This window comes from Topomyia yanbarensis, chromosome 2 (genome assembly GCF_030247195.1).
Source record: "Topomyia yanbarensis strain Yona2022 chromosome 2, ASM3024719v1, whole genome shotgun sequence".
In the NCBI taxonomy this organism is placed as follows: domain Eukaryota; kingdom Metazoa; phylum Arthropoda; class Insecta; order Diptera; family Culicidae; genus Topomyia; species Topomyia yanbarensis.
Genome location: NC_080671.1, coordinates 375,505,139 through 375,530,597, shown reverse-complemented (window position 1 = coordinate 375,530,597; position 25,459 = coordinate 375,505,139). Strand labels below are relative to the sequence as shown.

The 25,459-nt window shown below is 38.5% G+C and overlaps 1 protein-coding gene across 1 annotated transcript in view; it reads left to right on the top strand.

Annotated features, from left to right (window-relative positions):
• The window catches only part of LOC131684606 (mucin-2), a 133,251-nt gene that overhangs the window by 46,682 nt on the left and 61,110 nt on the right, over positions 1-25,459 (top strand). The window contains exon 2 of the mRNA XM_058967623.1: positions 11,275-11,395. Coding sequence (XP_058823606.1) covers positions 11,345-11,395 — 51 coding nt within the window. The 5' untranslated portion in view covers positions 11,275-11,344. The remainder of the gene's footprint in view (positions 1-11,274; positions 11,396-25,459) is intronic.

Below are 25,459 nucleotides of genomic sequence, written 5' to 3'. Positions count from 1 at the left end.
GATTTTACGCCACTTAAAAAGCACTGTTTTTGGGCGACTTAGTGAAATATTACATTAAACACTTTTCTTTTTTGATGTCTCTCGCATATTGATACAAACACTGATGAAGGCTGCAAGTCGTAGCCGCAACACGCATCTGTGATATAAAAGTGCATTTTTTGCAGTTTTCATAAAATAGTGGAATTCAAAAGGAAGACATCATAAAAAAGAGTTTAAATTTTTTTCAAGCTGTATATTCTGCCTTTTTGATCTATTTCCATTGTTACCATATTTTTATTTTATCCATCTTTTCACGCTCTTCATTTTTACATTTTTATCACAACCACTTACCTTAATTTATATTTATATTGTACTAGCTAATACCCATCGCGCGTTGCTGCGACTTTCAAACGAAACGAAAACACAATTTGTTCTGTAGCGCCATCTGGTGGTAAGATAATCCCCAACCAATAGCACACAAACACGCTCCATAACAAATGCCTACTGTATGTAAATTTTTACGGAAATCGGTTAAGCCGTTTCGGAGTCTATAAATCATATACATACAAACTTTGACTTTTATATATATATATATATATATATATATATATATATATATATATATATATATATATATATATATATATATATATATATATATATATATATATATATATATATATATATATATATATATATATATATATATATATATATATATATATATATATATATATATATATATATATATATATAGATTTGTAATTTTCGAGGAAATTCCATTCAATTTTATTTTTTCTGTTGTTTCATATTTCAATACCCTGCTTTTTTATTTGTTTCTTTTGTCACTCCATCCAAATTTAAAATTTTGTCCATTTGCTCCAATTATTCTTATCATTCCCTTTTTTCTATTTTCTTTTTTCTCTATATATTTTTGCTTTTTTCCCTTTTTTTAAATTCATCCCAAAATGTATTATTGTCCCTTTATTTACCTTTCTCGAATTTTGGTACATGTTTTCTAGTTTTTAGCTTTCTATTTTCCGTAGTTTTATTTTTTCTCATTGCTAATTTAATATAATTTTATTTATTTTTTACACATGTTCCTTAATCTCTTATCTTGTTCATTTTTGTTATTCTTCATTTATCCATTTAACCTATTTTTAAAGTGATTTTTCTGTTAGCAATTTTTCAATAGGTTTGTTTTTTTATTTGTATTGTTTTTGTAGAAAACATTGGATTTATCTTTTTTGGCATTATGCGCATTTTTTCTTCGTTTTACATTTAGGCTTTTTCCATTCTTTAAATAATTTAATCTTTTTTTTTCAATTTCTTCTTGCTATTTATTCGATTTTGTGTGATTCTATGGTATTCCATTTTGTCCGTTTTTGTTTATTCCATACCTTTCAAAATTCTTTATTATTTTCGTCTTTCCATCCTTTCAATTTTTCAAGCTTTCAAAATCTTCTGGTCCATTTTTTTAAATTTCTTCATGTTTATTTTATTTTGCCTTTTATATCTATTCCTCTACTTTTATACATTCTTATCGTTTTATTCAGTTTTTCTATTGCTTTATAAATTTCTTGTTTTTAATGTTAAATATATTTTATTGTTTTCGAGCTTTTCAGTCTTATGCATTTCTATTTTATATCAATGTTCGTATTTTTTCTAGTTGTTTTTTTTTTCATTTTCATTAATTCTCAAAATTTTCCAACATCTACTGATTTTTTTATTATTTTCACCATTTGTTCAATAATGTTCGACTTCTTTAATCTTTGCAATTTGTTTGTCTAGTTTCCTGTTTTCTTTTATCGATTTTTATAGGTTTTGTTTGCGATTATACATTTTTTGACAATTGACTTTAATTTGTTTATGTGGTTGATTTTGCGATTTTAGTTTTTGCTGTATACTTTTTCAATATTAAATTTTCTCTTTGTTTTTTGCCTCTCTCGACAAGAAAGGTTATGCAATCACTCACAAAATCGTCTACGTAATACCGGCCCGGAGGGCCTAGTGTCATATGTCACTTGACTCAGTTCGTCGAGATCGGAAAATGTCTTTGTGTGTGTATGTATATGTGCGTATGTGTTTCTGTTTCTCAGAGATGGCTGAACCGATTTGCACAAACTTAGCCTCAAATGAAAGTTAGAACCTTCTCATCGGATGCTATTGTATTTTTTGTTGATTGGACTTCCGGCTCCGGATTTACGGGTTGAAGAATGCGACCACACAGCCCATATAAACTTAAATTCTCAGAGGGGGGAGTAAAGCAAAATTGCAAAATCGAACTTGTATTTTTGATGCCAAATGACTTTAAAATGCATAAAACGTTGAGTTTTGATGAAATCTCGAAAAAAAAAATTTTGCCTGCAATTGACTTTTTTGGACACTACACTTTTTCAATATTAAGTTTTCCTTTTGTTTTTTTGCCTTTCTCGAAAAGAAAGGTTATGCAATCACTCCAAACATCGCCAGCCTAAATTTTTTTGATCTATAAAGGCTTAGGTAGGAGTGTGCAATGAGGGGTTGCTACTTTAAAATTAAAATTAGTTTAAAATTACTAAACAAGTTGAAATTTTTTGTCCGTGTCCGGACCCCCCGGATCTTCCTTCTTGATCCGCCGGTGGTTTCAAGCGATGTTTCAGTGTCTACACATAGTATATCAAGATCTTGGCTGTCGATCCATTGTATGTGTGTGCAAATCGTACTGAATATGTAATACACCTAGGTTTATTTACGCGGGGGTACGTACCGCGTAAAAACGCGTTAATTGGAAAATCCGCGTTAAAATCCGCGTTAATTGGAAAATCCGCGTAAAAAACCGCGGTAATTGGAAAATCCGCGTAAAAACCGCGATAATTTGAAAATCCGCGTAAAAACCGCGATAATTTGAAAATCCGCGTAAAAAACTCTCCGCAAGAGACTTAGAATATTTTTGGAAGTTTTTTGTGTGCGGATTTCGCAATTAACACGGTTTTTGCAAAAAAATATTCTAGGTCCTTTTGCATGCAAAAGACTTAGAATATTTTCGGAAAGATGGAAGAGATGGGTCTGGAAGACTCCTTATGGGCCACACCCCAATAATATGGGTATTTTTGGAATAGTATTATAGACTAGGTGCCAGAAATTGATTTTTGACGCCATTTTGAAATCAAAGATGGCGACTTCCGGTTTAGCGAAATTCGCTATAACTCAATCAATATGGATACTTTCGGAATGGTGATTTCAAAATGACGCCAAAAATCAATTTCTGGCACTTACTCCTCACGACCATTCCAAAAATATCCATATTGATTGAGTTATAGCAAATTTCGTTATACCGGAAGTCGCCATCTTTGATTTCAAAATGGCGTCAAAGTTCAATTTCTGGCACCTACTCTTCAATACCATTCCGAAAATACCCATATTGATTGAGTTATAGCGAATTTCACTAAACCGGAAGTCACCATCTTTGATTTCAAAATGGCGTCAAAAATCAATTTCTGGCACCCACTCTTCAAGACCATTCCGAAAATACCCATATTTATTGTGTTATAACGAATTTCGCTAAATCGGAAGTCGCCATCTTTGATTTCAAAATGGCGTCAAAAATCAATTTCTGGCACTTTCAAGTCCATTCCGAAAATACCCATATCGATTGAGTTATAGTGAATTTCACTAAACCGGAAGTCGCCATCTTGGATTTTAAAATGGCGTCAAAAATCAATTTCTGGCACCTACTCTTCAAGACCATTCCAAAAATACCCATATTGATTGGGTTATAGCGAATTTCGCTAAACCGGAAGTCGGAAGATCTTTGATTTCAAAATGGCGTCAAAAATCAATTTCTGGAACCTACTCTTCAAGACCATTCCGAAAATACCCATATTGTTGGGGTGCGGGCCATAAGGAGTCTTCCTGACCCCTCTCTTCCATCTTTCCGAAAATTTTCTAAGTCTTTTGCATTCAAAAATGTAATATTTTTTGCAAAAACCGTGTTAATTGCGTTTAAAGTTCTTTGCATTTAAAAGGACTTAGAAAATTTTTTCAGAAAAAAGTCTGTCTTTTACATTCAAAGGGACTTTGACTATTTTTGCAAAAACCGCGTTTATTGGAAAATCCGCGTCAAAAAACCGCGGTAATTGCAAAATCCACGTAAAAAAACCCGATTTGATTGGAAAATCCGCGTAAAAAAAATTTACACCATTGTATTGAACATATCCAGCCATGGAATCGTAGTTTGGACAAATAAGAAAGGCACACTTGCACCACTAGGTGGATTAAAACAGGTTTTTTTCTTGTACAATTGATCTCCGTTTAGATAATGTTTTTAATTTTTGTAATTATTACATTTTTAATCTTTCCATTTCTTCACTTTTACTAATACTATCAACAAAAATGGCTCTTTTCAACGACACCAAAACTTTCGAAGATGTATTCAAAATACTATAAAGTATTAACAGCCCTACGTTTTTACCGTCATTGGCACTACAAACAACTAGAGCAAAAAACTGGTACATAACAATATAATTTCAGTGTAATATACATAATATCAGTAAGTACAATGGATTTCAAAATTAAACTTACTATTACGCATATGCTGCATCATCCTCTAAATAGTAGTTAGAGATATTTCTTTACGCTAACTCGCCAACGAACCGGCGCCAATAACTTTGTGTTTGACTTAAATCAAGTTTTTATTTTTTTCATTTCCAACGCAACATACTTCCAGCAGTTTTCAAGTGTTCCGATTGAAAAAATAAAAGATAATAGTTCGTTGAAGGCTATGCAAGTGCGTTTTTCGAATATTTGAAATGATTTTAAGATTCAATCTAGTTATATTAATTTATTTTTGTACTTATTTATAAAATCTATAGATTTTTTTTATTTGAAATTCGCTGAAATATGATCGTTCCTTCTTTTTTGTGCTATAGCAAGCAGAATATATGGACATACAAAATTGCAAATCCGTTGGAAATTATCGAAAAATGAAGCACATTTTTATTCTACTGGTGCCGTTGTTCGAAAGCGGTTTGAATTGAATAGTGGGACTGCCATTTCTGTCTGATTCTTCGTAGAAATATGAATGTGAATGTGCGGTTGGAAGCATACCAAAATTCTTATTTTTGTTGTTAGTGCAAAATTAACTAAATCCGGAAAGCTGTTCAATCTTACTATGGAAACATAGCAAAAACACGATTTTTGATTGGAGACACCTCTAAATCATGTCCAAATTAAGTCGTTTTAGGTGAAAGTTTTTAAATTCACACCTAGAACAAAAATCGGAGCCGACCCATTCAAAAATTTTACAAAATGTGGAGAGGTCTACTGTTAATACAGTTTTCGTTTTGTCTACAATTCCCAGGCAACACACGATTAGGGCGTAATATTCAGCTGCCAAAATACACTTTGAGAGGGAATTTTAGCCTATCCATTACTAACCGAGTCTACAATGCAACAAAAGACATATAAGAAAACTTCCATATCAACATTTCAAAAGTGCTGGAGGATTTAGTATACAATCTTAGAGCAAGGTTTTATAACGACACTGTAATAATCGAAAAAGAATGTAAACAGCACACTATGGGAGGCTTTCATCGCACTTACGTCCTGCTGTAAACTTGCGCAAGGTTTGAAATATTTGATATTGTGACTGAATCGTATTCTAGTTAAGGATTCAGAATAATAAAAATTTGTCATATAAGTAAGATTTCATCTACCTGAATCCAGCAAATTCAATTTCTTTTCAAAATATAGAACAGGAGTCTTAGCAACACAATAATGTTGCGCACACTGGGCAAAATCCCTCAAAATCTATACCGTCTCTTCGACACTCGGTGATCCAACGATCCCTTTTTCTGTGACTCTATGAGCATGCTCTAGAATACCTACTGCGAAACAGATATCCTTGAGAATTGCCCAAATTCCTATTAACCATTACGAGTTCTAAATTACCTCGGACACATAAAGAACAACACAAAAATTAAAGAACTCACCACGTTCACCGTACCGTGAAACAGATCGTGACTACGACATTTGTATAAAAATAGGTATCCTTCGACAAAACTTAACCTGTTTCCGACTGTCATCAGCGCACCGGAGCAAACCGTTTACGGATCGATTGGCGCATCTTCACAACACCAATACCGATGGATTCTACTAGGTACCCGTACGGGTCATACCGCTCATCGAACGCTTGGTTGTGTTGTGATAGGTATGAGAAAAATAAAATCTTGCCACATTGTTTAAAGGAGCGTTGACTCCGATGCGGGGGGGGGGGGGGGGGGGGGTTATGCTGGTGACGTCAATGTAAAATGTAACTTCTCGAGATTGAGGTTGGTGACGCTATTAATCTATGAAGTGTTAACTACACTAATTTGATGGCCGATGTTCGTAGAAAATTGCACCTGAAACGCCACTGCCTGCCGATACCGGATCAACGTTAGATCCGCGAAGCTGTGTGTGCGATTTAACAAGGATTGAAATGTGGTCAACCGATCGGAGCGGAGCGGGCGGAAGAACGGATGGCCGGTGGGTGCTACGGTGCTCGCTCGTCGGTAGTCATATCGCATTGCAGTTGCTATCGTTTAATCCGGTCATACGAGTAGAGTAGGTATAGCTAAATGTCAGGCAAATAATCTCGATAATTAACTGAAGCTTACCGTATCGCCTCCTAGGTGAGATGGTCGCAGGCCACATCACCGGATCCGTGTGCACAATCGGGTTATGCCAAAGGTGCAAGTGGCGTAATATTTCATTCACATTGAATTGAATCTGACGCTCTTCGGAATGGTAGATTTTATGTAGTCTTAAAAGTGGCTCGTTATTCTTATTTTACAAATTAATGAAATTAGAACTATCGTAACAGAAATTGCTTAATGAAAAATGTTATGAATGGCAACAAATTAGCTTAGAACCGTCCATAGTTGCACAACGTGATTGACTGAACGGGTGACAATACCTAATGAACTAACAAAATAAATTTTGCGAGATGTAGATTTTCTCACTGGGATGTTTCACTGATTCAAAACTTTAATAAATGGAGCAATAACACCTCCGGCCACGACCAAGGGGTTACGGAATCAAATTGAATCACAAGAAAGCGTTCGTCAAAATTCAACCGATCGTTTTCAAACTTCCAGGAAATTTTTGCGCTGATATTCTTTCGACTCAATTTTCACAACGGTTGTAGATTTCACTACTGAAACTTACACAATGAAAACAATGCATACCTGATGAAAAAAATTTACAACAATTTTATTCCGTACACCCTTTACTGGGGAAAGAAGGAAAGTTGGTTCCACATTCGCTTTTGCTGGAGACTGACATTACATCCGCATCGCCAGAGGATCGCAAAGATTTGCTTATGTTAGTAGGGAAAGCCTCAAATCAGGATGTCTTCAGAGACAAGATAGTACGTTCAAAGTTGTTTCGCAATCAATTTTTCGAGTGAATTTTGCAATTGGAACTTGGAAAGCCATGTTAGAACAAAATGAGCATGAGCTTGATAATAATGACCGTACAATTCGTAGCACCATGTGTTTATTGCTCTGGGCAACCAGCTGCCGAGAATTTATTATTGATTTAGCGTTTGTTGAATTAATTTGGAAATGCTCGGTTTGCAAAAAGTAACTTCATCTCCAGACAGCCGAGAGCAGGAAGTGTTGCTTATGTTGAATAGAATCAAACGGTATGTGAACGATTTTATTATTCCTTGCTTCTTTATTCCGTCGATTACCTTTAGTGTCTCGTGACATTTGTCGAAATAGATATGCTAATACTTATATAATTGAAGATTTCATAATGCAAGTATTATTTATCGTGTATAAACATTGGTATTTATATAGCAAATAAAATGACAATTATATATCAGTTTCTTTCTCACTGAACAATTGGATAGGATGCCGATTGTTATGTTAAAATTATTCGCGCACGTTGTTAAGCTAACTGAAGCGCATTTTATACGGTATAAAATAACTCCTACCGAAATACTTGAAACGACTAGCTTATCATGTCGAATATACAACCATTGATGCCAATTTTTATGCTAATTACTAGAACCAGTTTGGAGACAATAAGAATGAAAAGAAACTAACTTGTCACTTTTTATGTCAATAAGGCTATAGTATTTTTATATTCATAAAGAAATATGGTTAACATGACAATCAAGTATATTTAATTTATTTAACGGACTAAAGGTAAGCCTATGTATATGACAATAAAACATATGACTACCACAAATTGGTAACTGGTTTTCGAGTCTTCTCGCAAACTGTCGATGATTCAACAGTCATCATTTTCCCAACGCCCGTTAAATGCCCAATGGAGTAGTTTTTAGTTAGTCATATAAACGTAATAAACAAACAAAAAAATTGGTTGGATTAGTCCAAAGAAATGTCAGCTCGATTGGCATCAAGCGGTAGATAATTGTTCGCTTACAATGCCATTGAATCAAAGAACATTTAAAATTACATATTACAAAATATATGCAATCATGAATATAATAAAAAATACTGCGTAATTATTTGCAATAAATTGAGATCTGAAAAATTAGTTGCGTAACCAAAATGCTTCATTTTCAAAAATAGTACAGTTGATGCATCACCTTATAAAATAGGTGATAAGGGATCATCCATAAATGACGTAGCATTATATGGGGGTAGGGAGAGTTTTGCATTTTGTGATGATGTGTGACGACGGGGGGGGGGGTAGGGGGTCATGTCAGGCTACGTAGCTTTTTTAAACGGGAATAACTAACATCATTTTTTATTTAAAAAAAAAATACGTTGACAGGGGGGGGGAGGAGAGTTACCGTCAAGCTACGTAATTACCAGGGGGTATTTAGAGGTTTGTGACGAAATGCTACGATGGGGGAGGGGGGTGTTAAAAATTACTCAAAAAATGCTACGTCATTTATGGATTAAGGGACGCGGACGAAAATAACTGACCACCACTATGTTAGAACAAAATAAGTTTAAAATACTTGCGCAAAAATTTTACTGAAAAACTGTCGAAACACTAGCTCCTTCATCAGGGCTGTAGTGAGAAAGTACGGACCTGGGGGGGGTCTAGCCATAGAATTTTTTCAGAAGTTCAAATAGTATAAAATACAGAAAATATGCAGTTAAGCCTTCGTTTGAGCGTCTTTTAACTACTGCTATCAAATTCTATACAGCCACTGTGTAGGCAGGATTGTTGGCGGAGTACCACTACATATTCTTTTTCCGTAACGGCAAGATTCAAAATCCGGCCAAACTAGCATAGAACGATTGTGTTGTTTCATGAAAAGTAGCAAACGTTTTTCACATTCTCTTTCACGTAAATTACGTGGTTGAAGATCTCGGTTGCAATGAAAATGTCACTTTTTAAACCACAGATACAGAATGCTTACCAAATCAGATATCTCTGTGTGAGCTTCGACAGCTTCAAATGATTGAAAATATCGGCCACTTTTTCCTTCCGGTTGACATTACACTGGTGGCTGTTGAATTGGATACTTTTAAAGATTTCAAATCAGAGCTGTTTTAGGTTTTTTGAATATTGTGCACAGAAATGCGCCAAGTTTAAGTTTAAGTCAACCAAATTTTGATTGTAAAACCTTTTAAATGTCTCTACGAAATTTGTTCGGGCTTTTGTCTAGTTTCACCTAGAATTCGTTAAAGAAAAAACACATTGTCAGCCTCTGAAAATGCAGCAGCTCATGTGCTCGATGGTGTAGTTGACTTTCTGCGGTTTCGGGGAAGTCTGATTTTTGCTAGTCCTTTATTTACATATTTGGTACAACATTATTAAAAAACTCGTGATTACAACCTTGTGCAAAATGCGAAAATAGTAGCAAAGTATAAACGCAATCAATTAAAAAAAGCAAAAAGAACATTCAATGTAGTTAGTATTTAAAATGAAATGAAAAAGAAAATTAGACTAAAACAGAAGAAATAGGAAAAAAAATGCAAAATTGTTAAAATAATGTAAATCGGGTAAACAACAAAATGAAAAATAAAATATCATAAGCATGGAAAACACGAAAAAGGACAAAAGGAAGAAAAAAGAATATAACAAAAAACAAAGCAACAAAAAAATAAAAAATTGAAATTAGCAACAATCATCTACTGAGTTAGATGTAGAAATAACAATAATTTAAAATGTCACAGATATAAAAAAAAATAACAAAATTAAAAAAAATGGAATGAATGAAAACAGGGCTGGCATTGCGCATCTCGAAACGAAAGGTTTATTGTATGCAAGCTTGTATGAAAAAGTCGATTCGAAATGGTTGTCCCAGGAAAATGGATAAAAATGTTGAAAAAAATTCAAAATAGAAGGGAAGTGCTTTAATTGTAACATTTGATGCTTTAGAAAACGTTTTGATAATATTGAAAATAATTGGTTACTTGTTTCAACTCACATTGATTACTGTTTCAAATTACCTCGGTAGGAGGAGAGTTGAAACAAGAACAATATATTGATGTTTTGTTATGGATTTGTACCAGATATTCTAACGTAATTTTATAAAGCATAAACAGAAGTAAGAAATTTGAAAATAAGTAATCATCGAACGATTTATCTAATAAAAACCAAAAATTGTTTCAACCCTCATCGGCCTCCCCTACGCGTTTTCTAAAATATGTGTCACTGATACAGCAGAAAAATCAGCAAATTGTCCCACTCAAGATCATATACCCTATAGCAAATTTCATTACAATTAAATAGTTAAGCTGTTCACACATCTATGAAGTATGAAGGACACTATTTTTTCATTTTTCTTTGCCTATTGCTATAGATTAATTATTATTTACTGGGAACCCTAAATCGATTATCCATAAATGGCTGAGAGTGCCAACTTTTTAAACACTTTGAATCTTTTATTACTGTTCATTGAAGTCTGTATCGTAATTGAAATCATCTGCTGCCTCAACTAAAGCTCACCATTGAAATCGGTTTCACATAACACTAATTTGATTACTCATGCGGTCATCGAAAACACAACACTTCTGTTCGGAAATGCCAACCAGCATCCGGCAATGCATTGCTTTCATTGCCACGTACCGCTCCCTACCCCTTCTACCCCTTCTCGGAAAACCGTAGTAGTTTAGGTAAACCTTCTTCACGTTTGGTGCCCACACTTTGGATGTTTATCTGTTGTTGGCCCTTGGCATCTCGTCACGATGGAACTCGTTAGTGTTCATCTCCATCCACTATGTACTATGTACCACAGTGGCCACAGTGCAGGTGGTCATATGTAGCCAAATGGAGACGAACGGTCATTTAGTGTATAATGCAGTTTCATAATTTTTCGTATCTCTTTTTTATTCCTTTCAGAACCATCAACGCTGCCACCGCTGAGGACTGATAGCGGTCGGTTGCTCCCTTCAAAGGGACATCACAGACGATGAGGAGGACGTTTAGTATAAGCTCGTTCGGCGTATTATTGCTCGTTCAGGTAAGTGGATCTGCTTGAGTTGTATTAGTACCTACGTATAAAGTATTTAATAACTGTTTAAGTATAAAGTTTATCACTCTTTTGTTCTGAGTTTTCTTGTTTTCCGCCCTTCCAAACTGTGAGCGATTTGAACGGTGTTTGGTATAGGAAGAGTTTCGACACACATATTATTTAACGGTTGAAAAGTTTGCGTGGAATCGTTGTTGGAAAAGTTTTCCCGTGTTTCATGCGGCTAGTTGCGTTTGGTCACGATATGATTTTCTACTTCCTACAGAGTTTTCCCGGATTTTCACTTGGGTTTGTTGAGGACTGTTGGCGCATTGTTTGATCTACTTTATGATTATTTGATTCATGTACTTGGATATGAAAGTGACCTCGTTGGTTTCGTACCACTCCAGGACAACATTTGAATAGTGCCACGAAGCTAGATCCGTCTGGAAGATCGCAGGAAATCGTGTTGCTTCAACAAATGAAGCAGACGCTTCTGTAGACACTCCTTGATGTAGATCTCCCCGTTTACAATCCCGGTAGTCACGAAAGGTGCACTCCGTTTACCACATGTGCAAATCGCTTTCCACATCATGTATTTATTGGCAAACTTTGAATGTTTCTGCTTCCTTACTTCCTCCGGTACATAAATCTTGTGCTGGTCGGTGAAGAACAGTAGCCCCGGAAGCTGCCGAAAGTCGCGGTATCGAGAATCAAGCTAGCCAGGAACCCGTACTCTTCCTCCGGAGGAAGCTCTTGAGTGGACTTGATTTTGTCGGATATCGCGGACGCGTAGCTGTTCTAGTCAATATTTCGTGTGAGGTCATACGAAACATTGATTGTAGTCGGTGGTCCTGAACCGTTAGCAATATTAATTACGATAGGCAGATGGTCGCTGCCGTGGGGATCAGAGACTACCTTCCACATGCAATCTAACCGCAGCGATGTCGAGCAGAAGGACAGGTCTAAGGCGCTCGGACCACGGTGGGGCACGTAACCGTGTCATTTCACCCGTGTTCAAAATAGTCATATTGAAGTTGTCACAAAGCTCTTGTGAGGTAGATGAGGTAGGTAGGTGAGTTAGGTAGATCGATTATCGTCATGAGGCAACCCCATGCCGTACCGTGGGAGTTGAAGTCACCTAAAACTAACCTCGGTGCGGGAAGAAGTTCCGCAATATCGCAAAGTCGTCGGTGGCTAACTGAGGCTCTACACACTAACCCAGCCCAAACTTGTTCAGTGATTTCTTTTGACGACTTGCTCAGTAAAGTGATATTTTTAAGGAGCTGTCAGCAAATTGTTTAAAAATTTGCGGAATAGTTTTCATTTTTTAGTGATTTTCAGTAATTTTTCGAATAATTTTCTGAAACCCGCAATATTTTTCACTGAATTTATCAGCTCTTCTGCTTTTTTCGGTACATAAACATTATCCAGTAAATACTGACTGGTTGTTCGGCAAAATTGTACCAACTTTACCGAACCTCGTCAAAAACTTACAAAACGGGTACAGCAAATCATCTGTCAAGTCGCCATTTTCAGTGGCGTAGCCAGGGGGGGGGGGGGGGGGTTGGGGGTTAAACCCCCCCCCCCCCCAAACCAAAATTAATTAGATTGAAAAAAAAATTGATGCTGACGAATTTAATTTAATATTCCACAAAATATTTTTGGAAAAATATTCTCTGATCACTACATTGAGAACTGTGTTTAAAGCGTCATGAGAACTTTTGGAAAATTATGGGAAGGGGATCTTGTAACTTATCTCTTAGCCAAAATCCCATAGTTGTCAAATTACTTCAATGTAAAATAAAATAAATGTCTGAATTATTATGAGCTCATTTTTGGAAAGATGCTTCAAAATATGGATTAGAAACAATTTTTCGAATGGGAATCTAAATTTGAATAGGTTGATTGCATATAAAACATAAGCTTGTTTACCGAAAACTTACATACATTTCAACATTTGCTGAAAATGTATTTTTTTAGATTGTGTAGAGTTTAGACAACAATTCAATATGGTTAACAACAAGAATAACATTTCAGAAACTAGTTGAAAGCTGATGTAATTTTGTCTCTAGCAGGTCAGGATCGGTTTTATGAGCATTGGATTTTTGTTGTATTATCAACTATATGAATAGCCTCTTAGCAGGATGCAATGAATGGCGTACTAAAATTTTATGTGCTACGTACTAGTCCTGAAGTTGTGAGGTTGACTAATAAAGAAAAGTAATATTAATGCTCGATAAATTTTTAACGGTCACGATCACATTCATTCGAAACTGCCAAATTTCGATGTTAAGTAACATTGAAGAATTTCAAAACGTAAAACTGTTCATCTGCTGATAGAATAATTTTGACGGTTAATCCTCCTAGAAGTAATTATAGACAAGAATTACTCTTCAACCAAATTTGGGTCGAGACTTAATGTCTCCAGCAAAGTTTTCGAAAGTGCTATTTCAAACAACTTTGTCAAAGACATAAATATCCCACATATTCAGAGTATCGAAATATAGTAGTAGAAAACCTTTACAACAAGCTATTCTGAAATTACTGTATTTGATAAATCTCTTCTGCGGTAATTAAATAATAAATTCACATTGCGTTCAAGGTGCCTTTGAAGCTTACAAAAAAAATAAGGAAACTGAATATAAAACAAATAATTCCCAGATATTAAAAGGACTCAAAAACACAAAGAGTGATTCCATTTTCAGGAGCTGGCATCAATTCGGCGCAAGCTTAGTCCGCCCACCAAGTTAGTGTCGAATTCTGATGAGATGAAGTCGAAACGCAAGTTTCAGTTCCATCCATCCATAATTTAGTTATAGGTTTTGTGTTCTCAACTCGCAATGATTGTTTCAAACAATTTTATCCGTAGCGAAGAAAAAATAGTTTTCACCTAAATTTTTCTTCACTAAGAAGAAATATAGCAGGCCCAGGCCATTTAAATCCCTATATGTTGAATTCATGTAGCCTTCATATTTTCAACAAAATTGTTTGAAATGACATTATCAAAAACTTTGCTGAAGGCACCATGTCTCTTAATATTTTTGAAAAATTAATTCACCATAATTACCTCTATGAGAGTTAATCACTAAAATTTCTATATCAAAGCAGGCGCTGTTTTATGTTGATAACTTCCCGAAGTTGTCAAACCTTCAAAGTCAAGGATTATTATATTAGGTGATCTTGAACGTTGAAAATTTTTTAGATCATTTATCCCACTTTAAAAGATCGCAATTTTTGACTTCATTGACATATTATACAAGAAAATAATCTATAGAGGTTTGAAAACTGTTCCATGTTGATCCTTCTTGTTTGTAGATTGGAATGACATCTGTTAGACTACTTATGTTTTTGAGTTTTTAATAATTTATCAAACTCATATTAAATTTTAGCATTTTTTCAAAAAAATTGCGATTTTCATCAAAACCCCCTCCAAACCAAATTTCTGGCTACGCCACTGCCCGGAAGGTTTTATACGCGGCCTTCTCCCGTACACATCTGAGCAATCTTTGTTCCACTATAGGTTGGGATGACGCCCGCCAGAGTTCGCGTCTGGTACGCGTTTAGTCTGAGCTTGAATTGCGGTATCGAGAATCAAACTAGCCAGGAATCCGTACTCTTCCTCCGGAGGAAGCTCTTGAGTGGACTCGATTTTGTCGGATATCGCGGACGCGTAGCTCTTCCAATCAATATTTCGTGTCAGGTCGTACGAAACATTGATTATATTCGGTGGCCCTGAACCGTTAGCAATATTAATTACAATAGGCAGATGGTCGCTGCCGTGGGAATCAGAGACTACCTTCCACATGCAATCTAACCGCAGCGATGTCGAGCAGAGGGACAGGTCGAAGGCGCTGGTACGCGCTGGTGGGGCACGTATCCGTGTCCTTTCACCCAAAAAAATAAAATAAATCATATTCAAAATAATCATATTGAAGTTGTCGCAAAGCTCATGGAGTGAGGTAGATCGATTTTCGTCATGAGGAAACCCCATGCCGTACCGTGGGAGTTGAAGTCACCTAAAACTAACCTCGGTGCGGGGAGAAGTTCCGCAATATCGCAAAGTCGTCGGTGGCTAACTAAGGCTCTAGGGGAATGTAGGTGGAAGCAATGCAAAGGTCTTTAATTATGGTTTGGCAAGCGACAACTCCAATGGCTGGTGTCGAGGGGAGGTCGATTCGATTGAAAGAGTAGCACTTTTTGATCCCCAAGAGTACTGCTCCGTATATTGAAATTGTGGAAGTGTAGGTCTATTTCTGAAGTAAAACATGTCTCGCATAGTGCAAATCCATCGCATTTCAAGTTATTTAGTAAGATTTTCAAGGAATCGATTTTCGGGATAATGCTTCTACAATTCAACTTTAGAATGGTGATCAAATCCGTCACCTCGTTCGAATAATTAGTCATCGAAGGATACAATTTGCTGAAAGGGTGGCCATTTCGCAGTGAGCTGCATCAAAAATGTTTTTACTGCGGGAAGAAAGCTTGCCAAGATGCTTTTAAGAGGGTCGGATATATTTAGCACTGTAAAAATACGGTCCACAATGTCAGAGAAATTTATTAAGCCAGCGCTGGTTTCTTTCTCTGGTTGAGATATGGGAACACTTGGGGTTTTTGATGTTCCTGGAAGTGCTGGGAACTTCTTTTCTGAGCTGCTTCGGTTTTCCACCAGCATTTTCTTGGGGTGTTATTTTAGGGGGGCCATAAAGAGACACCTTCTGGCCTTTACGACGAAGCTTGGGAGAGGAAATGTTCCTCTTTTTTCTATTGCTTCTAGGCACAGCAGAAGATGTTCCCTCCTTGGGTTCATCACAGCCACCTTCGTCAGTAGACAAGTTGATATAGATGTTCGTAGAGGCCGGTGGCGTAGTATTTCTGCAAAAGATCGCTTAGAGCGTCCATGAAGGGAACGTTTAAGATTCTCCTCGCGCTGTTTGTACAGGAGATCATGTGGGTTTCCCCCACAGTACAGACATTTTTCGACATACCTTCCACAGGAATCATCCTTATGATTCCCACTGGCTTTACCACAACGGGCCTTATTGCTACAATCGGAGGCTGTGTGTCCCAATTGTTTGCAATTAGTACAGTTCATGACCCGTGGCACCAAGAGGCGGACAGGTAGACAGGTTAAAGAGGAGGTAGTCGGAAACGACCCCACAAACTTCAACCCTGTTAATTGGTATATACACCCTGTACTCCTTCGTAAAGGGCCCATAGCCAGCAATATCGTTTGCCTGAATGAAACTGTTTACAATCTTATCCGAAGCTTATCCGGGCGAATTTTCGCTATTTCTGTCACGGCCGAATACCGAACCGTCAGAATTCGGGAAATCTGCAGCAGATTCAAACACTTTTTTGTGTTTGGTCCGGAAGGAGATCACGAAGGGCCCGCATGGGTCTATTGTCCTGTGCACGTTCATAGGTGAACGAAGAAGGGGAAACGTAAAATAATACTTAACTTGTGTATGTAACGGTATCCATACGGCTTACTACTAGAGCACTGCTTCACTGGTCACTGGCCGGCTAACGGTACTCAGAAACAGAAACACAAAAGAAGTGAAAAAATACTGAAAGCTCGATGAAGCGTAGAGTGCGCAGATAACCTTGAACGCGGATAAGTATTACTCTTTGTATGTTACTATGTTTTAATCGCCGCAAATTTTTTTTTATAAGCTGTAGAGCCTTGATTTCCACTGCGACCATTTAAAGGAATATTGTCGTATGACTCAATTTGATGTTATGCACCTCAGATTTCCCTTCATAATTGAGGCACGAAGGGCCTTGTCTGATTTTGCATATTATCCCAATTAGGATCAACTCGTTTAATGAATCTGATGTCCTGTCATATCTCCTTCTACAATTTTTGTAGATCGAGTTGATTGCAAGGCACTTCTTTCTGCCTGCAATTCCACAAACTGATGAAGCGGTAGGAGATTTAGAAGAGCATTCAGGGCCACAGAAGGTGTGCTCCGAATCACCCCAGTTGTTGCAATACAAGCTAGTCTTTGCAGTTTATTCAATTTTTGCTGAGCGGTCACCTCTTTAGTTTTATGCCACCATATTAATTATGCATAAGTTATTCTAGCCTTACTATTGTCGTATAAATCCATTGAATCATTTTAGGCCGAAGGCCCCATTTTTTACCGTAAGTTCTTTTGCGGACCCAGAAGGCATTTGTAGCTTACTAATTACCTGTTCCAGGTGTAAGTTCCAATTGAGCTTGCTGTCCAAAATAACACCGAGATATTTAACTTCTTTTGAGAATTCAATTAGAACTCCATCTAGAGCTAAATGTGTTAATGAAACAGCCCTTCGTCTAGTAAATGGAACTATTGCTGTTTTTGAAGGATTAATGTTAAGATGGAGATTTTTACACCATTTAAGTGTAAAATTTAGTGCCGCTTGCAGTCGGCTGGAAATTGTGCTTTCGTACTTCCTACGCACGATGATGCAGACGTCATCAACAAAACCAATTACCTCGAAACCCTCTAGTTTACACAGGAGATAGTCGACTACTAAAGACCACAATATGGGCGATAAAACTCCTTCTTAAGGACAGCCCTTCTGTGATCTGATTACTGATCTTTCCTCTCCTAAATCAGCTGAGATCTCTCGGGTAGCGAGCATTGCCTCAATCCAATCGATAATACATTTATCAAGAGTTCTATTTTCCATAGCTGTTCACATGGAACCATATGAAGCATTATCAAATGACCCTTCTATATCAAGAAAGGCTGCTAGACATAACTCCTTGAATTGAAATGATTTTTCGATTTTGTTTCCCACTTTGGTAAGCAAATTGAATTTTGCTTAGAGGAAATCGCTTGAGACATGTAAACTTTATAAAGTCATCTAAGATTTTTTCCATTGTTTTAAGTAATACTGAAGATATGCTAATTGGACGAAATATTTTGGGGGACCTTTTGCCCTTTTTTCCAGCTTTTGAAATGAAAGTTACCTGTACCTGTCTCCAGACTTTTGGAAGGTTGCCGCAATGGTCTACTATGTCGATTTTGTTGGCTATTTTCGGCAAATTTGAGACTAAGAGAAACGAAAGCAATGAAATTGAAAGACGGATAGGTATTCTAGAGCGAATCAGTTACAAAATTAGAACGGAAAACTAGGACTAGGCAGGCTCATATGGACATGATCGAAAGGAAATGTGATGTGCCGATGTCGGCGGTAAAAAATGATGATGAGATATGTTCTTTCAATGACCATGCGGTAGACTTGGGTGCAACACCGAACTCCTACTTAGTAGAAGGCAAAAGACTCTTCACATTTCCTTTCGATCATGTCCATGTGAGCCTGCCTAGTCCTAGTTTTCCGTTCTAAGTTTATAACTGATTCGCTGTAAAATACCCATCTGTCTTTCAATTTCATTGCTTTCGTTTCTCTTAGTCTCAAATTTGCCGAAAATAGCCAATAAAATCGATACACTACTATTTGTAGCTGCACACTGCATGGATTGGCAATAAAACACTTGTGTCTCGAGCGAGCGATCGAAAACGAATGTCAAATCAGGTTGGTCGAAAACGAATGTCAAATCAGGTTGGTTTAAGAATATATTTAACTTTATTTCCTGAAAGTTTGAAACCGATCGCTTGAATAAGGAAACTTTGACGAACCCTTTCTTGTGAAGCAAATTTGATTCCGTGCACCCTTTATCTTACTTAGAAGTAGTTTAAGAATGGCAAATGATAGTGTATGAATTTGTTTCATATAGTTCCTAAATAAGAGCTATTTTGATATATTTCGTTTTAAATAGAGATTGAAAGTTTCCGAATGATATCTAAACGTAATCCGTAGATTTTTCATCAGCTTTGATGAGTAATTTCTCTTTGTTGTGTGATTATAGATGCATCTTTCCTGCAGAATAATTCTTCAGACGAAAAATCGTATATTTATTGCTGAAAGAACGCCAAAGGATCGTGAATATTTAAATTACGCAGCTAGAATCGAAATTAGCAGTTATGCATAAAAGAGCTATGCATTTTGTGAAGGCCGACTGTTTCAAACTATACGGTCAACACATTTGAGGTATTCCACAACAAAACTTCACTGTCTGAACCCCGAATTATTCTACATCGAAATGTCAACATATATTAAAGCAGTCGAGCTAAATTTAAAATAAGATTCAGAATGTCAAATTATTTTAGGAATGCGGGGAACAATATTCTTCTAACTTTACATGTAGAATCTAACACCACAACCGGATCTTTCGTGAACCTGACAGCATTTGCATATTTCGCTTTTCTTATTTGTTTTTTTTTGCGCTTTGTTACCAAAACAAGTTCAGCATCTTCTCTGCACGGGGTAAGGGGCAGCATCGCGTGAGCAATAGCGTCTGGTCGGCAGAAGACGATTATTCTTATATAACTTTTGCACAGGTGGTCGGTGGCAGTCATGTATCAGTCCGTAGAGTCAGAATCCACTTGAAGATGGTCAAAAGCAACTGCGAATCAAAAAAAAAACAATATGGATGACGACAATAGCAAAATACAGCAGAAGTGGTTGACCTTTCCCTTAATTCGAAACAGTTTGTGAAGCTCTCTTCGTGCTACACGCCGGCAAATGTTACATGGTATTGAGCTGGCAGTTTTATGTGATTTTTATATCGCCACTACACCAGGGTCTGAATCTAATGAGTCGAATCAGTAGCGATGGTCAACAATTATTTTGCTTCTTCGTCTGCTTGCGGGCCGGCGAATGGAGAGTCTGATTTGACAGCTGATTGTAAATATTTCTTCCAATGAGGATCGCTACGGTAACATTATGACAGAAGGTTGTGTTATAAATGTTAGTAGATTGTCTATGCAGCGCACTGCAGTGTTCAATGTGCCATAATGGCGCCCCGTATCGTCCAGTTCGTAATCGGTTAATAGCCCTTATTTTTATAATAGTCGTTTATGTTTTCTGCCCAGTAGAAAGAAGTCATCTTACATTAGTCTGTTTGTTCAATGAACTGGACGTTCCTGCAAGTTGGAGTGCAGGAATATTGTCATGACTATTACACTATTAAGAACAGGACAAAATTTACCGTCATTATTGCACTTCAAATGTTTGATGGAAGGATGTTATATCCTCATGTTATATTGATGGTATATGTAACAACAATACTGTGTCACTGACCACGAGGAACCTCAAAATTATATTTATTTATCTAAAAGTCATTCACAGTCGAAGGCGGAAGAGGGTTGAAAGGCTACTACAGCTGAAAGAGTAGACTGGGCTAAGTGTGACATTGGTCTCCTTCAAAATATCGTCAATCATTTTTTGAAGGTCTTGTGGTTTTTTGGCTTAACTCAAATGATCATTGATGACTACGTAATCCTCTGTATCATAATCTATTATGCGGATTTATGCCGAAACCGATGAAAGAACTGATGTTCAGGATGTATTTGTTAAACACACAGAAGTGACAGGGTGCTGTACTTATTATAGCAGTAGAGCCTATTCTCATCATATATCACATCTTTTGGTTTCGAACTACGAATAACAGATATTGGCAATAAAATTGGTCCGCTTCATATCTCATTATGCAAAGAGTTGAGTAGTAAATGTTGAAACGACCGAGTAATGAATAGAAGAAAGACACCAAAGAGAATCTTTCATTGCTACTCACGTTCCAATCCAAAGTTTCTCCAGAAATATGTATTGTTATTTTTTGTGTGAAATAATATTGATAATACATATTGCTTCAATTAGACGTTATTCGAAAAACAGTGCGAACCGTTTCATAATAGGGTGAAAATGGACTCATTACCGTATACACTATGCCGTCCACTGGAGGACCGAGCGCACCTCCCGATCCGAGTTATTTGATATGGTTAATATAAATTTGCATACCGGTCAGACAAAACTCTTGAGAGTGAATCTGTTGAACTGTGGTCAGCAGCTCCGACCAGAAGATCATAACAAAATGCGTTGAAACTTAAATCTCCTGCTGATACTCCAATTTATTCAGATAACGTGACCTGATTCATATTACATTTTGTTACGACAATTGTACTCTGTAATAATTTTGTTATTTCCTATTGTTCGGGATCTAGCCGGTTTTCGTTTTTTTGGACAGTTTGGTGTCATCCTTTAGGCTAGAATAGACGTTAAAATGTTCGATTTCTATCTCGACTAATGCTTTTTTTTCTCTTCAGGGGTCTTGTCTGAGTTCTGAATATACTGAAATTGGACAAGTGCCTTTGGTCTCAATGGCGCATGCCTATACGAAGACGATATGAATTTGACATCGTGATGAACTGGATGCCAACTAGTTTACTTGATTTCCCTAGAGAAACCACTAACCAGTTTGAGGTAGAACTGGTTTTTCGATGCATATATTATGCTAAATTATTTCAAGGTTGAACACTTTGCAGGACGTGCTCATCTGTCGGTATTAGATTTTTTGGTATTTTAGAGAAGTTTTTTTGTCGTGGGGCTTGCTGATTTGTTATTCGTACCGTTTTTTGTGGGATTTATTAGAATGTCTATTACACTCTTATTACACTTAGCACGTCTCCTACGACTACCACGAAAGTCGTGTGTCAGCACTCGAAACAAAAAAGTATAATATTTAATTTTTTACATTTTAACTACATTCAATTAGCTAGAGATTACTGGGTAGGGAAATTTATGAAAATTAGAGCCATAGTACTCAAGTGTGAGCAAGAATGTAAAGTATACAGATCGGAAAACTAGAAGACATTAGAACAGGCTTAATATCTTACAGGCTTAACTTTTGTCTTCTGCTGATGAGGGTCGAGCGTAGGCAGCATAACTACGAATCACCCGAGTTCAGCAGCATGTCCCCTGGCAGAGACGGACTTGTCCATCGTTACCGCGAGAACCGATTCTCACGGTAAAGATGGACAAGTCTGTCTATGCCAGGAGACAGTTATGCTGCCTGAGCTGGACCCTCATCAGCAGAAGACAAAAGTTAAGCCCGTAAGATATTAAGCCTGTTCTTATGACTTCTAGTTTTCCGATCTGTATACTTAACATCCTTAAGAAGATGGTTCTCCTAATCCGAAAAGCGCTTGTGTCTGCCGTGAAGGAGTATAACACGGCATCGCGGAGGGCAGATGTAGCTAAGCGAGCATTGGCGTCGGCTAAGTCTAGGCTCTCCGAAGCAGGGGAAGGGGAAGCTGATTGGAGTGGGAAATACGCCAGTTTCTGTGACTCCAAAGAGGGCAAGAACCTCGCCAGGAGACGGACGGCCAGGCGGGTCCAAGTGGCAAACGCTCGAGGACGCTGTCGTTGCTGAAGGTAAGGACGTCACCCAACAGAGAGAAAATCGGAGTACTGTTGCAACAACCTTTGACGCGTTGTAGGTCGGAAGCATAAACACGGGAAACAGCAAAAACGGGGAGCAGAAGACGGAAGAAAAACTTTCGGAGGTGCCAAAGGGAGAAGCTGTACTCATCAAAGCCAATAACGCGATGACCTATGCTGCGCTGCTCAAGAAGGTCAGCGCGAAATCGGAGCTTGACGGATTTGGGGAAAAACGTGGTAAGAATCAGGCGTACACAAAAAGGTGAGATGCTCTTCGAGTTGAAGAGGGATCTCAGGATTAACAGCTCGGCATCGCAGGAAACTATCATCAAATCAATTGGTGAAAAGGCAGACATTAAAGCCTTAAACCCGGAGATGGTAATTGTGTGCAAGGACCTTGATGAGATCACGACGGAAGACGAGCTGGGAGGTGCATTGAAGCAATGTAACTTGGGGAGGTGCACATGACGATCCGGTTATATAAGAGATACGGAGGAACTCAGACAGCGTTTACCGGCAACTACTGCTGACAAAGCACTGGAGGTAGGCGGAGAAATGCTTCAACGAATGCTTTGGACATTTGACAGGGGCTTGCGAAGATCCGGAAAGATTCGGGATATACTGTAAATGCGGGGAGACGGGCCCTCTTGCGAGAGACTGCACGCAGGCCAGCGGCCGGAAACGACCATCAGACGGGTGTCTTTAAATGCCATGCCTACAAGAGGACGACTGCAGGCCAACGGTAATGGAGATAACCCAGATAACTCTGAAACATTGTGACACTGAACAGCAACTGTTGTGGCAGTCTACGACAGAAACTATGTGTGACGTGACTTTGAGCCCAGAGCTATATCAAGTCCCCCACGATAACGGTAACAGATAGATCTGGAACGGTTGTGGGCAGATTCCCCATTCAAGAAATGGTAGAACGCTCATACGAATGCTTCGTGATCGCCAAAATCAATAGCGTATTCGCGTGCAGCTGATACGCTCCTCCAATGTGAACAGTGGAGCAGTTCAGCCTAATGCTGGAACAGTTAACCGATTAGTTGATCGGTCAGAAGCCGGTAGTCATTGGTGGTGACATCGCCGGGGCTGTGGAGTGGGGCAGTAGAGTAACCAACACATGAGGGTGTATCCTGCAGGAAACTCTAGCGAAGTTAGACGTACGACTGTGCAATGAAGGTTTTGTTAGCACATTTTGGAGAGACAGGAGGGAGTCCACCATCGACGTCACAGTCTGTAGTCCTTCGCTGACGGTGAACATGGATTGGAGAGTATGCGAAACGTATACGCATAGTGACCACCAGGCGATTCGTTACCGTATCGGTCAACGGAACCCTGCTGCAGTTCGGAGAAGGATGACCGGTGAGCGGAAGTGGAAAACGAAAACCTTCAATAAAGACCTCTTCGTTGAGGCACTTCGGCTGGACGACGGGACCGAGAACGTGGATGCGGCTGACCTTACAAGAAGGATTGTAGCGGCTTGTGACGCCACAATGCCGCGAAAACTGGAACCACGCAATAAACGGCGTCCAGCTTACTGGTGGAACGAGAAGCTTAGTACGCTACGCGCTGCTTGTCTCAGAGCCAGAAGGCGGGATCAAAGAGCAATGTCGGAGCCAGATAGAGAAGAGCGCAAGGCAGCGTTTCGGGAAGCTAGGGCCGCTTTAGAACGGGAAATCAGACTTAGCAAGTCAGATTGCCGCAAGAAGCTGTGCCGAGAAGTAGACGCCTGGGGCGACACATACCGAGTCGTGATGGCGATCACGATCCAACTATATGGCCACCGACACCGTACGGCGAAGAAGAAGAAGCAAACACGGACGATCGGCAAGTGACTAATGACGAGCTAGCAGAAGCATCGAAGCGCCGGAAATTAAAGAAAGCCCCCGGTCCGGATGGAATACCAAACGTGGTGCTGAAAGCTGCGATCCTGGTATATCCGGACATGTTCAGGATGGTGCTGCAGAAGTGTCGAAATGAAGGCAACTTCCCCGAAATGTGGAAGGTTCAGAAGCTAGTATTGCTGCCGAAACCAGGGAAGCCACCGGGCGATACGGCCTCACACATGTCCATATGCCTACTGGATATACTCGGAAAACTCCTGGAAAGGATCACCCTTAACAGGTTGACAAAATTAACGGAAGGTGAGCGCGGACTGTCCAAGATGCAGTACGGATCACGCTAAGAAGCATCGACAGTGGATACAATTCGGACAGTACTCGAGAGAGCTGAGAAGGCATCTAAACAGAAGCGAAAAGGAGATCGATACTGCGCTGTGGTCACGATAGATGTGAACAATGTATTTAACAGCGCCAGCTGGGAAGTCATCGCAGCAGCGCTGCACAGAATGAGGGTACCAGACTATCTATGCCAGATCCTGAAGAGCTACTTCTAGGACAAAGTGCTGCTGTACGAGACGAGCGAAGGGCAGAAGTCAATGCAAGTCACAGCGGGCGTTTCTCAGGGCTCCATTTTTGGACCAACTCTTTGGAACGGGATGTACGATGGGGTTTTAATGTTTCACTAATGGTGATGGGTGAGACACTTAAAGAAGTGGAGGTGTTGGTGACGGAGACAATAGACGCGATCGAGAGCTGGATGAACAGGGTCAAGCTGCAAATAGTTCACCACAAGACGGAGGTGTTGTTGGTCAGCAACTTCAAAGCAGTTCAGCGGATGCAGATTGACGTTGGAGGGCGCGTGATTGCATCGAAGCGTGCACTGAAGCATTTCGAAATGATAATCGACGACCGGTTGAGCTTCAACAACCACGTTGACTACGCCTGTGAAACGTCGGCG